We start from the raw sequence: 17,968 nt of genomic DNA, 5'->3' as shown, positions 1-17,968 counted from the left end.
ATTCAAGCACAGTACTATCTATGTCAATTTTCTAACATGATATATTACATAGAATATCGACATTCTGAGAAAAATCCAAAAACATGTATAATAGCCTCTTTAAGAGAAAAAAAATGTAAATAAATAAAAATTTATAAAAAAGTAAAAAAAGAAATAACTTTAGAAACTGTTTCTCACCATATTACGTTTAAAATCTTATTGAAGAGGGTTTGTGAAATGTGTTATTGGCATTAATTGAGACTGAAAGATGATCTTCCTAAAAGGAAGCTGCGATACTGGGCCACTGAAGGAAATATTCAAACTGTGTAATATTCCATCAATAAAATTTGCATATTAATAGAAATGCATGAGTATGAAAGGTGAAGATAACGAATGGTGATCAATCTCATTACTCCTATAAGCAATACAAAATAAACATGGATCCCTGGACACACCAGGGGTGGGATTAGGTGCCTAGGAGGAGTAAGCACCCCCTGTCGACCGGTCACGTCCGCCGTGAGTCCTATGTCTTGATAAGTTAAACGGACTAATCCGTAGTCAAAATCAGTGTGCCAGGAATGGCCTAACAATTGGTATGAAACACGTGAGACAACAGTTGACCCAAAAGATAGGTTCTATTGACTAACTAGATCTTTATAACGACCATATAACGTGAGAATATTGACTTTAAACGAGACTGTTAAAACCACTGTAACAATCAACTTGTTGTCAGAAGCCTGCCTCGATTTACATATGCTACATTTGAATAAAATGTCTTGTACACGCGCAGCATGTATAATAAAAATGGGAAATATATAAACAGCGACCAATCTTGTGTATCCCATAAAAAGTATATGTACATATTCCAGATATGTGACAAATGTTGTAAACTAAATCAAATATCATGCGTACTATTATAATTTCAAAGAAAAAGAAAAAAAGAAAAAATGACACCCGCTTCAACAACAAAGCAAACAGTGCAGTGGACATAATTTGAGCATAAGCTCGATTTTAATTCACCACGATAGACGTGTGGCTGATGAGGCACAGGAAGTTATTTTGTTCTATTATAAAATGAGGTAGATTTCACATTCTGATCCTGAGTGGGCAAAACAAAATCTGCACATCGTAATAACATGACGTGAGAATAAAACCTCGCATAGTACAATCGTTAACACGTCTGATAAAAGTTTAATTCTACCATTATCTAACATTCCCATCTAATGTTCAAGTAACAGCATTATACTACACATCATCTAAAGAACTCACAATAAGTACTGTTCATGATAAGCTAACAAAACTACATCGTTATGTCTTACTGAAACATTGACTAAAAAAATATTTTATAAAATATTGTATCAATAAAATAAAACATACACATTTATACTTATTAAATTAATATATATATATATATATATATATATATATATATATATATATATATTAACCCCACCCCATCCCCAAAATAAAATTGTTTATTTCCTGTGCTTAAGATTATCTGCCTTTGGGTTTTATCGAATGGTTTAAAATTTCAATTATTCTTTTAATGCAATATTAGTTCTTAGTCGTACTATATTATAGCATTCTGGTTTATGGAAAAGCTACACATTTTTCTGACGCAGTGATACGGAATTCTAGGAAATTTGTATTCGAATAGAAAGGGCCAAAAGGTAACGAAAATTCTATATGGATGACTTCTGTATACAGAACTTTAAGCGTGCATTGTTCTGGGTATCCAAAAAGGTTTTTTTTTCTGGATTAGTGTATAGAGAACCCTAAAAGTTTTACCACAGTTTTCAGATCATTATTTCACTGAGGACCGTTTTTTATACAGTCCAGTTCAGTTTGATGGTGTGTGATGACGTGTCTAAAATGATATCGGGTAGACTGACGCCCTCTTTCACTTCCTTTGTTCCACTTAATCCTGTTAGATCCGCCCCTGAACCGTTGGTGGTGAATGCTTTACACAGACGCTTCCAGAACCACGGTCGGATGTCTGTTTTGTGGTACTGCAGGATACACATGTAGCGGAGGACCTCTGGGACTTTACATTTCTCCACGCAGATTGGTATGACGCGATTGTGTAAGTTTGCTACAAAAGAAATCACACACAAAACATGCAGAAATAGCCCATAGATTCCATTGAAAAAATATTGTATGTGCACTTATTTTAGCATATTCTAAATTTGGCGCAGTGAAAGCTGATGTACTATTTCGCGTTGATTGAGTGTTTATTCTATGTTTGGAGATGAATGAATAGAGATTTTCATATTTTAGCCCACTTATGAATTATCGCCAAAGTCGCTAACATTTGAATCCCGCTAAAATAAGTGTAAGTACAGAATGTTTTATCAAGATTATAATACAAGTAACAAAAATGTTTTTAACTATCTGTTAATACTTTATGTACAAACATTTAACTATGTTTTAGCATTTAGCAAAGTTTTAACTATCTGTTAACACTCCAATGTTTTAACTACAGGTATCTGTTAACACTCCATTGTTTTAAGTACATGTATCTGTTAACACTCCAATGTTTTAACTACATGTATCTGTTAGCACTCCAATGTTTTAACTACATGTATCTGTTAACACTCTAATGTCTTAACTATCTGTTAACACTCCAATGCTTTAACTATCTGTTAACACTCCAATGTTTTAACTACATGTATCTGTTAACACTCCAATGTTTTAACTATCTGTTAACACTCCAATGCTTTAACTATTTGTTAACACTCCAATGTTTTAACTACATGTATCTGTTAACACTCCAATGTTTTAACTATCTGTTAACACTCCAATGCTTTAACTATCTGTTAACACTCCAATGTTTTAACTCCATGTATCTGTTAACATTCCGATGTTTTAACTATTTGTTAACACTCCAATGTTTTAACTACATGTATCTGTTAACACTCCAATGTTTTAACTACATGTATCTGTTAACACTCCAATGTTTTAACTATCTGTTAACACTCCAATGCTTTAGCTATCTATTAACACTCCAATGTTTTAACTATTTGTGAACACTCCAATGTTTTAACTACATGTATCTGCTATCACTCCAATGTTTTAACTACATGTATCTGTTAACACTCCAATGTTTTAACTACATGTATCTGTTAACACTCCAATGTTTTAACTATCTGTTAACACTCCAATGCTTTAACTATCTGTTAACACTCCAATGTTTTAACTATTTGTGAACACTCCAATGTTTTAACTACATGTATTTGTTAACACTCCAATGTTTTAACTACATGTATCTGTTAACACTATAATGTCTTAACTATTTGTTAATACTCCGATGTTTTAACTATCTGTTAACACTCCAATGTTTTATCTATCTGTTAATATTCCAATGTTTTAACTACATGTATCTGCTATCACTCCAATGTTTTAACTATTTGTGAACACTCCAATGTTTTAACTACATGTATTTGTTAACACTCCAATGTTTTAACTACATGTATCTGTTAACACTATAATGTCTTAACTATTTGTTAATACTCCGATGTTTTAACTATCTGTTAACACTCCAATGTTTTATCTATCTGTTAATATTCCAATGTTTTAACTACATGTATCTGTTAATACTGAATGTACCAACATTTAACTCTATCTGTCATCACTATATGTAGTAACATTTAACATTGTTTTAAGAAAGTTAGCTCCTGAGCTTTTGATCACAACTACGCCGTATGCCACAACTAAGTATACAGTGGTTCAACACTAATCCCATTGATACAAACATATTACACATCTATTACTGAACCCTATCCAGTTGAAATCTTTTGTGTCAATTCAAATTTTGAAAGGGTTTGTCAAGGACTATATTTTGTGACAGACGGATTGATTAATCAAAAAGTTTTAATCTGAATGATATTACAGTTTCTGTTTCATCCAATATATCTTTTATTTTCATTATAGGATTAAACATTCTTTTTGAAGAATTTATCGATGCGTAAACTTCGGACATTTTACTCACAAACTGAATAAAAGTGAGAAGCACTTTTATATATGTTAAGTTTGTGAGTAAAATGTCCGGAGTTTACACATCGATAAATTCTTTTAAAAGAATGTTTGATTCTTATAATTCCAATTCATTCACTTTATTAACGATTGCAAAAATTTGAATAGTTTCCCCGCACTATGGTTTTTGTTTTCAGGCGTGTATGAGTACATCGCGTTTTCGGATTTATTGATGTATAAACTCTTGCTCAGCTTTATTTTTGTCCAATCAAAACAATTGTAATAAATAACATTGGAATTATACTCCTATACGTGTATTTCATTTTTATGATTTATGATACAAGTAGCTGTGACTTGGAACTAGTTCAAATGTTGTAATTTATCAAATTTGCATTTTGGTAGATATATTTTCCAAACAGAACATCGATTCTTAAAAACGTTTAGATTCATTTACTCGAAATTTTGCATAAAAATTCAGTATTTTCGCCAATAATTTAAAAAATTTGATCTCTAACCTCCAATTTCTTTTAGTTCCATTTTAAATTTTAAGACAAAACCTTGAAAATTATATGAAATTTTAAAAATAGACATTACTTCTACCGGTAATATGTCCATTCAAACTCTCAAATTTGATATCATGATTTTTTTCGCATATCAAGTGCAAAAAGGTCATTATTTTAATTAAACATTTTTTTAAATCTGTATTGTTAGAAGACGTGATTATGTATATATTTTATGTAATGACTGATTTGTGTTGCTTATGTTGTGTCGATATCAACAAACAAATCAAGTTTAATTGAATAAATCTTCAGTCAATCTTAAGTGCAAAAAGGTCATGTTTAGAACACTGAAGCTCAATAACAAGCATTGTGAACCCAGCTTTTCTTTCTAATTTCCTAATTCTCCTTCTATATAGAAATCAAAAATACACTTTGACATTATTCCAAATCTCAGGTGCAAACCTCTTTAATAACTATCTGTTAACAAACTATCTGTTAACACTGTGTGTACCAACATATTTTATTTCTCGATAAAAACACCGGTCTTTCAATTTGACATAAAAACTCAAACATTACAAAATGCAAATATAAAGAATGAATTTAATTAGTGAATTATATGAATTAAATTCACTATCAGTTTGATTTAACTAACTTTTGAGCAAAAGAGTATGTACCTTAGCGGAAGAAAATTAAATGTATCATGCATATCTTGTTTATTATTGGTTGTATTTACCATTGCATATTATCTGTCATTTACATTAATAAATGACATTTTTCACATCAACAAGATTTTGTCATTCAGACCCACCAAACTAGCACACACTGTGTTGACAAAAATGTATTTTGCAGTAAGTGGGGCTTTGTGAAATATTCAAGTTAAAGAATATTAAAGATGCGGAATACCTGGTGAAAGTGATGTGGCATACTTCAGCTGAAATTCGGCAGACTGACTTCCGGCGAAATTAGGTGACAGCACAACTATGCATTTCCTACATCTAAATCGTAACAAGAACAATACATTTAATCTCAGTAACAATTCAAACTGCCATTGATCATAAGTTTATATCCTGTCGAAATTTTTTCGAGTTACGATCGTACTTTTGCTTTCATCGCCACCTACTTGTTTTCAATGAGATCAGCCGAAATATAATTATCTCCGTGGACTTGGTCTCTCCAGGGGACAAAGAGTCTGAGGTTGTAGGGCGGGGATTCCATTATAGACGCTAATAACTGGACAAACTCCAAATCGCTCCCCACGGGATTGTAGATTACAAAGGCATCATAGCTGTTAAGGGTCATGCTTAATGTTGTATGGAACTGACTGGCTATAAAATTACAATCATGAATTCAGAAATCGTCTACCAAAACTGTTAGTAGTTATATATACTACACAGATAGAATTGAATTCATGTATATAATGACAAGGTAAAATTTTAGAAACCCATGACGAGGTTTAAAATGTCGAAGAGCCACTTCAGCTTTTTAAAGTCTTCGGTTCGCTGAAATGAATCCGGAAGTTTCTCAGGATTTGAACATTGAACATTACGACAATGTTTACACTGGATACTCAATAATGTGAAATGATAGGGAATTAATCATGTCACGTGATAAGAAATTAAGCTGTGGAAAGGCGCATGATAAGATATTTCTCACAGTTTTCCATTAGATTTTAGTTTATTGAAGTAATAAAAATAGAAAACTGACCAAAATTTCCATATTATTCACCTAGTAAATGTACTTTTACTGTTTACCCATATCATGCATATATCTTTATTTTATCTAATACATACACCTAGTACATACACTATTTATAACTGTAGAATCCTCTCTATATAAATGGAGATAAACTACGCAAACCATTTGTTTGGCATTAAAAGATAAACAGATAATTTCAAGGATTCATCGGACAATGAATGATTTATATTCATAGTTCTATTACGTTGATATAGGCCTATTTTACAATATATACATAGGGCATTGATACACAACGAGTCATCTCGCTTTTTATGGAAATTCTCGTCGTTACTGGATGAAGACAGTTTATTTCCTTCTTCCTATAATATAACGGTTCGCGGAAAGCTAGTGGTTGATATAAACATATAAAACGTCATGGTTGGTTGTTTGTTTAACATCCTTTTGAGAACTTTTCACTACTAAGACGTCACCAGCTGTAGGCGAAGTATCACATACCATGGATTGTTCTTTAACGTGCCAACGCTTGCCGCAACCTCCGTTTTTAAGGTCATTTAAAAAAATGTATGATTCTCATTTTTATAAATGCCAACGTTTGGCGAAGGAGTAATCACTACATGTACCTATGTTTTCGTCTTAGGTTTGTTAGCGATACTCGATCTCATGACCTCCCATGGATTTAACTGGAAATGATGCCCAGAGGTTGGTCCTTCAAATGTTTTGTATGGTTTTCCTATGATTCCTTGTTTCATGACAGTTCAGCTGTCATGTTGTTTATGAGAATTAACAGCGATGTCAAACCCTGTATCTGCTGCTGTTATGTTATTGGTATTAATGGGATAGTCTAAATATATCAAGCAGATTGTAGTAGTGTTACTATTACTGTTCAGGCACTATTTCCAAAGCATATATTATATATATACTCTACAATGATTGTACATGTACATTTCACGAGTTCTATCATACTTTGTCAGGTCGGTATTGTGCAGGGGTTGACAGATCACGTAATACAATGCTGATTTTGCGATGGGATGTTTTGTTTGAAAATGAAAATGTCCCAACAGCAAAAAGGGCTTTCATCTGCTTTATATTCACTGGTTTAAACACACTCTAAAGTCATTTTTCATAACCGATTGTAAAATCAAAATTTATACAAGTTTTAATGGGACATGATTATGTGGTTGTAAATTATCTTATGAGTTATTTGCTTAGTAACGATGCCTCCCTATGGCATGGGACTGAAAATCACAAACAATGGTCACCACTACACGTGTAGGACTATATATAACAAACAATGGTCACCACTACACGTGTAGGACTATATATAACAAACAATGGTCACCACTACACGTGTAGGACTATATATCACAAACAATGGTCACCACTACACGTGTAAAACTGAGTACGTTAATCCATGGACTACACTTTGACACGTGTAGAATACCCTCAAACCATGGACTCCGGTACGTGGGGATCCGGGTTAGAATAGGTCCTCAGTACCTCTTGCTTGTCGTAAGAGGCGAATGAATGGCGCGGTAATTCGAATTAGACAGCAAAAACCCGATGCCCCGTGTAACAGCAGGTGTTGCACGATAAAGATCCCCCCCCCCCTGCTCAAAGGCTGTAAGCGCCAAGCCTAGGCCTAAAGTTGGCAGCCCTTCCCTGGCAATGGTGATGTTTCCATATGAGTGAAAAATTCTTGAGAGTTAAACAATATTTAAAAAATCACTCCATGAACTACCCTTTAATATATGTAGAATACCCATTCTATGGACTTCCAGTGTGATCTGATCATGGCCCCTGTTATTCTCTCACACAGTTTTTTTTAAACTTCCGGATTCCTTACCGAATTGCCATTTTCTTGGAACACCAAAGTTGTGGTATTTATCGCAGAAATTCGTTAATGAAATGACACATTGTAATAAAATCCTTGAAAGACTGAAGAATACTCTCATTTGTGGAAGATTGAGAATGCTTTTTTACTACACATTAAGAGAAGATTCTCATTTACAAACCACTTAAGAACATTCACTATATGTTTGAGTGGGTCAAGTGAATCTTTTAATTAAAAGACCCCCCCCACCCCTGCTGAGTTCTTCATTACAATGAATGCTGCTAAAAATAAATGTACATTTCCCCCTACCAGACCAGTGCTCTTAAGGTAAGTCCATTCTCTATAAAGTGTGAATGACAGCATTCCAGAAAACGAGTATTTGTGTGATCGATTTCTCTATACCTGACCGAGAAGAAGTATTTCTGAAGAATTTTAAATAATTTTTCAATTCATAATCCTATCCATCTACCTAGAATTACACCAGCTACATAAAAGTATACGTTTTCATAACATAACAAAACAGAACTAATTATATTCCTGTAAAAGTTTTATACGAAACATTTTTATAAACAATTGAACTGTATAAAATAGGATTTGAGAGATGAAAAGAATGGCTACATCACATACCATTAGAGAGATTTCCCCATTAACCTGATGTGATCCAGGAAAATAAAAATGGGCAATTCTTAGAAACTCCCCATTTCAGAAAATGAGATTTCAGCGACGCTTGTGTAATGGTTTAAACTTCATATTTCGTTATCCTATGCAATATATGGGCGCTATATACAATCGCTTAGTTGCCTAACAGCGATAAGAAAAATTAACTTTTTTATCAGTATTATTATTGGTTTTGAGAAACAGCAAATGCCAAACCCTGTTTATACTAGGAAACACGTTCATCAAGGTTTGATTTGATTTTACTGATATATAATCATGGCGGTTAATTGGAATCTCCTTCAAATTGTTCATAATTAGGAAACGGGCCAGATAAATTTTGTACAGGACGAAACAAACAACATTATTAAAATAATACTCTGCATATTACATCGGTTGAAGTACATAAAAGTTCTTTGTTAATTAGAGATACCTCATTCTGAGTACTTGATAGAGTCTTCTTGATATGCAACAGTATTCGCATTTTAATGATTTTGCCTTTGATATCGTTTCCAATCGAATTCCTCTCGAAGTTGTGAACAATGTCTGTATGAACCTTGATCAGTTAGGACATCCGACAGAAATGAAAGTAGAAGTAAAGCTACATGAGGATATGAACTGCAACGCTTTTTTTACGAAGCTCTTTGCGAAATACACGTACGCTGCCGTTGACCCGAGCGTTGCAGTTCCCACCCTCATGTATTTTCAAAAGTGAAATATCATACCTAAACCAGTAAGATTTGAACAATAGAAACAAAGACATGTCTGCCTTCACTAAAGAACGAGTGCGCTTTCACCCTTATTTCGCACTGTTTTTCAAAAGGAAAACATGGCGCTGTTTTAAATTGAGTACTTTCGAGGTAGGACACTGCATTTCATTATCCAACAGAATCTAACGATTTCTTCGAGTAAACACAAAAACATGGGTAAATGAATGATATCCGCATTTTTAACAGTTATTGAAAAAGAGTAATGATTAACCTACAATTCAATGACTGTAAACACTTTAACTTTGAGGAATGGTGGGGTAGCTTTTGTTGATTTCGTGGTGTGGACACTTGTATAGATTCAACTTTACCATAAACACGGGATAAAACAGACCTGGCTACAATAAATAATTACAAAGTCTCCCCCTGGAACGTGTGTGTAGCACGAAAAAAAAAAAGACCCCGAGAAAATAAATTATTTTACGGCAATGTCCAATCTGCTTTCCTTTTCTATATTCTCACAATTTTTCTAATTAAAAAAATCCAAACAGAAGATACAAATTCTTTATCACGGGTCTGTCGTCATAAATATTGTAAAGTGAAAGGTAAAGGTAAATGGAAAGAAGAAATTGCCCGGACGTTCAGCACACGACTCTATTCGCTTAAGCGGACATAAATTCGATGTTTTAGTTAACAGTACACACAGAAACGATAGTTACAAATAACAAAACTGCACCAATATACCTGGGTTATCTCAGTGAAACTTTTTATAAGGACATACAGTAATAGGAATAGTGCAACATTGATGACACGGAAATTGCTGGAAAATCTTGTACAATACAATTTCAAGGTGTAAAGAAAGTATATGAATAATATGAGAGAGAGAGAGTATTAAACATGGGAACCCCCTACAGTGAGGAGCTTACATATATATATTTTATTCGATTATGGATAGAAGATTATCTTCAATAAGGTCTATGTATTGTCTTATCACCGACAGCTGCCTTGTATATTTAAACTATTTTTAGAGAGAGAGAGAGAGAGAGAGAGAGAGAGAGAGAGAGAGAGAGAGAGAGAGAGAGAGAGAGATAGAGAGAGAGAGAGAGAGAGAGAGAGAGAGAGAGAGTTTTCACGTTGTTTTTCACCCTAAAGATGCATTTTTGCAGTGGATGATTTCTATTTCTTATCAATATAAGTATACTCATGGAAAATTATCTGGACACTATATAGTACGTTAGATACCTTTGATTAACAACGAAATATTGGTATTTTGTATTCAGTTATTGAATGATACTTGATGAATTTGCACAAGAATTTAGAAAATGTGTTTTTGCGATACTCTCAACTATTTTTTTGCGATTCAGAGTATTTTGCTATTTATAAACCAAAACAGAAATTTCATTTAACTTTCAGACCCCCCCCCCCAATTTTATTTGGTTTATTTAACAAGGCTGTGATAACCAGTGAGACAAATGACTCGATAAATTTTTTATTTCTTTTATCAAAAAGTACTATCTTAAACTTTTAAGATTATGTCTTTCATTGTTCTGAAGTAGTTTCAACATTTGTTCGAATTCTAATTGTGAAACCTTGCTTAACTGCACTGCATATCCTCACACCACTGGTATGTGGGACCCTGGAATTGTCCAGATCAGGCTTGCAAAAATATATATGCAGCGCAGCAAAAGCTCCATAAAACATTCTGGATGCTCTACCATCCTTTTGGGAACAAATAATGCAGTCCATTATCTGAACTCCAACGTGTGACGTCACACCGGTGAGACAATTTTGTTACGTTCCACGAATGAGGGTAATGGGATCAAGAAAATGAGGGTAATGGGATCAAGAATGTTCGTATCAGATTCCAAGAACTAAACATACGTATCCGCCTCTGCGACGTCCAGCGATCCGCCCCGTACTTCTACAGGGACATCGTGTGGTCAGATTGACAAGACGTAGACAACATTTTGCGCTTCAAAATACATGATTGGGCACACATTTTATCCACAGATGAATCTAGTTTCAATCAACACAGATCCAGTGAGGATCGGGGTTAGAATAGGTCCTCAGTATCCCTTGTTTGTCGTAAGAGGGGACTAAATGGGGCCTCTTAAACTTCGGATGAGACCGCAAAAAACCGAGACTCCGTGTAACAGCAGGTGTGGCACGATAAAGATCCCTCCCTGCTCAAAGACCGTAAGTGCCGAGCATAAGCTTAAATTTTGCAGCCTTTCACCGGCAATAGTAACGTCTCCATATGAGTGAAAAATTCTTGAGAGGGACGTTAAACAATAGACTATCAATCAACCATCTACACGGCAGCGACGGCCGACCAAAGGTACACTGCAGAGTAGAAGAACGCTACATAGAGACTTGTGTATTTTGGTGAAGGTACAATTGTAGTGTGATTGTGGAAGAATAAATGCACGTGGAAAACTCTCATGGTTGGTGGATGTTCGTTAGTGCATACACTGATGAAAGGCTTTACATAATATAATAGGTGTATTAATATTAAAACATTAAAAGAGAAGTGAACTCGAAATAAAAGACACCACAGTCTTATTGTCAGAGTCGTCCACTTCTGCTTCATACCTAGATATTTTATTGAAAGTAGATATTAACGGCAAACTAACAACTCAACTTTATGACAAACGGGATGATTTCAGTTTCTCCATCAACTTCCCATATTTATGTAGCAATATTCCATTGTCACCTGCATATGGTGTTTATATCTCTCAACTGATTCGATACGCAAGAGATTATTCTGCTTATGGTCAGTTTTTAAATCGAAGCAGGATACTGAAAAACAAGTTGATGGTGCAGATGTTCCATTAGTCTCGTTTAAAGTAAGCATTTTGCCAATTATATGGTCGTTATAATGATGTAGTTTGCCAATACATTCTATCATTGGGTCAAATGCTGTCTATTTTGGTAAAGGGACTGATTCACGATTTTCCCCAAAACTTTGTTTTTCACTTCTAATGATTAAAATCTACTGTCTAATGTGTTTAAAAGATTTCACATAAAAATTAAGGTTATACATTATAACAGAAGCTTATTTCAGAGAGTTTATTATTTGTTTTGTAAACAAAGATTGAGGTATGTTATTGTTTACAAAATTTTCAAAAGAAATGGATGTTGATCTAAGTTTATTATATTTCACATTTCAAGCATTCTTTGGGTAAAATGTGTCATCTAAATGTTAAAATTTGTGACTATGCAAAATTAAGATGCTTTATATTACAAAATTAATATTTTACTAGTTTGTTTGTATACATTAAAAGACTCGAGTCTTTGTTTACATAACACAGATTTAAGGCTAAATATTACTTTTATTCTTGCATTCCAAAGGTCAAAATTTTTGCTGTCAACATTAAATGATTTATATTTTTAATGTTTAACATAAAAAATGAAAACAATATTTTTTTCAAAAATCGTGAACCAGTCCCTTTAAAGGACTACATGCTCTTTCTAAATATCCATTTAGTTTTAATTTAGTATCAATAACACTATAGAAAATGCTATTTAAGTGATTTACACATAAACCCCTACCCCAGAAATCATGAAATTTACAATTTTGGTAGAGGCCTTCCTGCTTTACATCAGTATGCATTTAGTTTTTCTTAAGCATATGTCGTTGTAGAGAAGACGATTTTTGAAAATTTGTCAATTTTTGCCCCGCCCCCAGGGCATCAGGAATCCTGAAATTTACAATTTATGTCCACCTTGCTCCAAAGATGTTTCATACCAAATTTGAAAAGAATTGGAATGATAGTCATCAAGAAGTTAAAAATTTCTATTCACACATTTAATAACTGACCATTTTGGCCCCACCCTAATACCAAAACACCTACCCTTGGGATCATCAAATTTACAATTTTGGTAAAAGACTACATGCTTTTTCTAAATATACATTTAGTTTCAATTTAGTATCAATAGCACTAAAGAAGATATTATTTAAGCGTTTTACATATAAACACTATATAGTAAGTTTGGCGCCGCCCTGGGGTCAAAACCCCTACCCCGGCGATCATGAAATTTACATTTTTGGTAGAAGCTTCCTTCTTCATCATTACTATATACTCACTTTCTCTGCTAGATGCGCAGGAGTAGAGAAGATTTTTAAAGAAATACATCAATTTTACAGTTTTTACCCCAAAATTAAGGCCCCTTAGGATGGCGGGGTGGGGGTGTCATGAAATTTACAATTTCTGGTCTCCTTTACCTACAGATGCTACAAAGCAAAGGTCAAGATTGGCCCAGTAGTTTCTGGGAAGAAGTCGTTAATGAACGACGGACGCAGACCAATAGCAAAAGGTCACCTGAGTGACTCATGTGACGTAAAAATGCACAACCAATCACGAAATCAATTTCATAAGGAATGTCAATGAAAGGGAAAAAAAGCAAGTTTGTATATTATTTACCTGGATTTTAAAACAACCCCTGGCCGTTTCCCTATCATGTACGCCTCAAAACAAAACTAGAGTTACTTAGAAACATCATTTTCAGAAATCAGTACATGTAGTACACATACGCGAGATTTAAATCAGAGTTCGGGTTACAGTACAGCGTAAGTTCATATAGTTATTTCAGAAAGAAACAAAGGTAAGCGGGTTTAGGTCTGCATTTTAACTTAAAGTGGGACAATTCTTATCACTGAAAATACCTCAGCTAGAATTTAACAGCCTTCAAGGAAATAATTATCTATCACAAATATCCGAATATTATATTTAGGTCATTTTTCAATTTGTACAGCTTTAATTTTTGTAGCATTTTAGTAACATGAAAACTATTTTCATATTTTTACATTAAAAAATTCCGCGATTCTAAATGTCCTGAAATAAGATGTATATTATGTACAATTCCATTGTATTGTTGTTTCACAAATAAAAAAAATAAACATGTACATTACTTTATGTGTATATCAAGTTCACCTGCGAAGGATATATAAGATTATAAATAAATTTTCTTATACAAGATTATATTTTCTTTAAAAAAAAATCGAATTTATTATTTTACGGGTCTTTCCAATAAACAGAAACTTTTCTGGATATTAAACGGCGAACTTCTTAACAATAAGGGCACATTCCTTTATGTATACAACCATACACAATAAGATAGCTAAAAATAAAATAATTTGAAGTGCTATTCTGTTACTGGTTTTGTCTGATTTCACCGCTTCCGTATTAAAATAAGATATAAATACACTTCGGAATTTCCCAACCAATGGTGGTGATAAACGCATAATACAAAATTTGAGTACAAAAAACAAACCAAAACCAAAAAACAAACAAACAACAAAAACACCCATGCAAATAAAAAAAACAACAATAACACCCCCCCCCCTCCAAAAAAAAAAAAAAAAACACCATACAAAAAAAACAACAACAAACAAACAAAAACATCCGTCTACCGTACACCATATTTCCTTCAACAAATAAATATATGATTGCGTTTCTAATTGTCGCTTTTACTACAAGTTTGAAAATCAGTTCGCTGAACAGCTGAAGTTGGCTGATTTTATTGGAAGATTTGGTGTGCCATTCAGATTATAAGCAAAATAACCCCCTTAAGAGATGGGGCCTCCATTTTAGTCATCGCATGTTTTACAAAACGTTACCTTCGGTTTCATGGCGATGTTGTATGACGCAATCTTAAAGCAATGCGATTTATACTCACGAAATATAAACCTAACTATAGCAATTTTCCACCACCTCAACATAAGGAAGCAATTTATTAATTGAAAAGAAAATGTTAAACAGAAATAATATTCACCTTTGACGTAAGGCTAATTGTAGCTAAAGATGGAATTAGTCCTTTAGACATTACAGAAGAATGGTTGAATAAGGGTAACACGGCACAACTCCTTATCGATTGGTAAATTTGTTGTAACACTAGCGTCGATGTTAAAGTTATATGTAAATGACATTATGAGGGGATATAGCTCAGTGGTAGAGCATTCGACTGCAGATCGAGAGGTCCCCGGTTCGAACCCGGGTGTCCCCTTCCTTCTTTTTAAAAAAAATATACAGAAAAATATATTTCTATAGTGTTTTCCTTAACGAGTAATCAAGTTGAACCAAGTGTTTAATTTTCTCATTCGATCTTAACGAGTAATAAATGGCACTTGCTACACACTTACATTTTTCAAAAATGATGTAAATGACAAATATGCTTTTATAATTAAAATAGATACAATTTACCCTGTAGAATATTCCCATGATTTTTCAATTAAGGCCGTGACAGTGGGGAAATATATGCATGCATGGAGAGTACCATCATTCAACTTTTGTACATCATAGAAAATTTACAAGTCTATTAATTGAAAAGAAAATGTTAAGATATAATTTTAACAAGAAAATATTCACTTTTATCGTTGGGCTGGTTATTTACAAGTCACTTATTTATTTTATGAATATTGTAATACGCAATTTCCGAGTTGCCCAATAGTTCTTTCCCTTTGTGGAACTCTTATGCACAGTGAGACGCAAAACATTCTATCGTCCACACGCGGTGGGTACAAATGCTTATCGTTGCCTTCATATATTGCCTAAAGGCCGATAATCTGACATTATGGAACCACCCAAACTGCAGGGACACACAGTATTAGTGAGTTTATTGGCATTAAATAGTAAAATAGCTCAAACGAAAATCGATATTCACCTTTTTTCTTTGATTAAAATATCACTTGTGCAGAAGAGAAAGTAAAAAATAGTTTTAGATTTAATTTAATGGCCTAATTCAATCAAATATCATTCTTGATATGGTCAGTTTAATGTATACCAACGGCTGGTATAAACAAAATTTACACTTTCATTACTTTTATCCGTATTTACATAGCTAGTCTATAGTATATGTATACATCTTGTACCCACGCCACCGTTCAACAGAACACTGAGCGTACCTCTATCACAGAAGAGCTGATATCTCGGAAGTTGCGTATTGTACTAATTACAACCAAACTAAGGCAAAAGATATAGATCAACACAAGCTTCCATATTTTGGTTGGTAACAAACGTCTCTTAAAAGGAGTCATTAAAAAAACCCAGACAACACGCGTGTTTGACTTTGCAATGTTTTTCTTACTTCAGGTACCGTGTCCATGTTCTCTACGCAGTCGTCGTTTGCAAAGTTCCCCCCAAACAGAACGAAAAGTGTACAACATTTTCAATTGTACAGAAAGATGATCATTGTAGTAATAGACGATATGTTGGTCTCTGATATTACAAATTAAAGATATACAAATTGCTTATATCTATACAGTCTTCATTTATGCCACGTTTCATTGAATGCAGAAGATTTTGCACTTCCATATGATTATATGCTTTAATTTATTGAAAGAATGTGATGGACTATTCAAGTTTTAACAACAGCAGACATTTCTTCATGTAAATAGAAAAACAATGAAGATTATTACGAGTCTTTGCTTTACAAATCTTATTCAAGCCGTACTATACTTGAACTGCAGTAATTGTATTTTGAAATGATTTCTGAAATTAATGTAAGAGCTGCACTGTGTACCTGAAGGGCAAGATACTGACAGGTGAGATACTGACAGGTAAGATACTGACAGGTGAGATACTGACAGGTAAGATACTGACAGGTGAGATACTGACAGGTAAGATACTGACAGGTGAGACACTGACAGATAAGATACTGACAGGTGAGATACTGACAGGTAAGATACTGACAGGTGAGATACTGACAGGTAAGATACTGACAGGTGAGATACTGACAGGTAAGATACTGACAGGTGAGATACTGACAGGTGAGATAATCTAGGAGCTGCACTTTGTACCTGAGAAAGATAATCTAGGAGTTACTTTAATGTCTTATTTGTTTATCAAAAGCTAAAACATTTCTGGGTATTATACAGCGAAATTTTGAACAATCATGACACATTCCTTTATGTATACATACACACACAAGAAGATAACTGAAACTAAAATCATTTCACAGTGTTATTTCTGCTATAAGTCTTATCTTATTTCACCGCTTCCATATTAAAATAGGAAATAAATACAGTTCGGAAATCCCAGCTCAGCATAGAGCTAGCAGTGAAAAATATATACTACAAATTTAAGTACAAAGTAAAAAAGAAAAACGTTTATCAATGTTACACCAGATTTCCTTCAACAAACACACTATATATAGATTATTGTCTCTATGTCACTTTCACTACACTGAGAGTCAACACGCCGGCGTAAGGCAAGAAAAGGGACGTGTGACCAATGCCTGAAAGGATTGGAAGATTAGGCTACCATTCACATTATAAGAAAACAATCTCCTGACGTATTCTTTGGGGTGTGTGAAATAATTTTAATAAAAATTCGTTATTATTCGCTGCACATTCTTCTGTTTCATACCACAATTATTACTGGCGATGTTGAATGACGCAATGTTAGCGCAATTTTATTTATACTCTCGTCATTTAATCCTAAATATAGCATCTTTTCAATCCCATGGGGTCAGGGTTTGAAGAGGTCCTCAGTACCCCTTCTTTGTCGTAAGAGGCGACTAAATGGGGCGGTCCTTCGGATGAGACCACAAAAACCAAGTCCCGTGTAACAGCAGGTGTCATGTGGCACGATAAAAATCTCTCTCTGCTCAAAGGCCGTAAGCGCCGAGCA

General features: G+C 33.9%; 1 protein-coding gene and 1 non-coding gene across 4 annotated transcripts; one reads left to right on the top strand and one right to left on the bottom strand.

Annotated features, from left to right (window-relative positions):
* Positions 1-1,409: 1,409 nt before the first annotated feature.
* On the bottom strand, positions 1,410-13,813 carry LOC125683928 (myeloid differentiation primary response protein MyD88-like). Of its 3 annotated transcripts, none has more exons than XM_048925482.2 (4): positions 13,763-13,813; positions 5,572-5,776; positions 5,355-5,446; positions 1,410-2,071 (listed from the first exon to the last, which is right to left on the bottom strand). In XM_048925482.2, exons 2-4 carry the CDS (start codon positions 5,748-5,750, stop codon positions 1,806-1,808), a joined length of 537 nt encoding a protein of 178 aa, XP_048781439.2. In that variant the 5' UTR covers positions 5,751-5,776; positions 13,763-13,813; the 3' UTR covers positions 1,410-1,805. The 3 variants fall into 3 exon arrangements, with proteins under 3 accessions (XP_048781439.2, XP_048781438.2, XP_048781440.2); XM_048925481.2 differs by lacking the exon at positions 13,763-13,813 and adding an exon at positions 8,605-8,734; XM_048925483.2 differs by lacking the exon at positions 13,763-13,813 and having other exon boundaries at positions 5,572-8,579.
* Positions 13,814-15,272: 1,459 nt separating this feature from the next.
* Trnac-gca (transfer RNA cysteine (anticodon GCA)) lies at positions 15,273-15,344 on the top strand. Its single transcript has one exon. It is a non-coding gene; the product is annotated as a tRNA-Cys (tRNA).
* The last annotated feature ends 2,624 nt before the right edge of the window (positions 15,345-17,968 follow it).

This window comes from Ostrea edulis, chromosome 6, assembly GCF_947568905.1.
Source record: "Ostrea edulis chromosome 6, xbOstEdul1.1, whole genome shotgun sequence".
Lineage (NCBI taxonomy): Eukaryota > Metazoa > Mollusca > Bivalvia > Ostreida > Ostreidae > Ostrea > Ostrea edulis.
The sequence above is the reverse complement of the archived record's forward strand: the minus strand, read 5'-3'. Positions and strand labels throughout refer to the sequence as shown.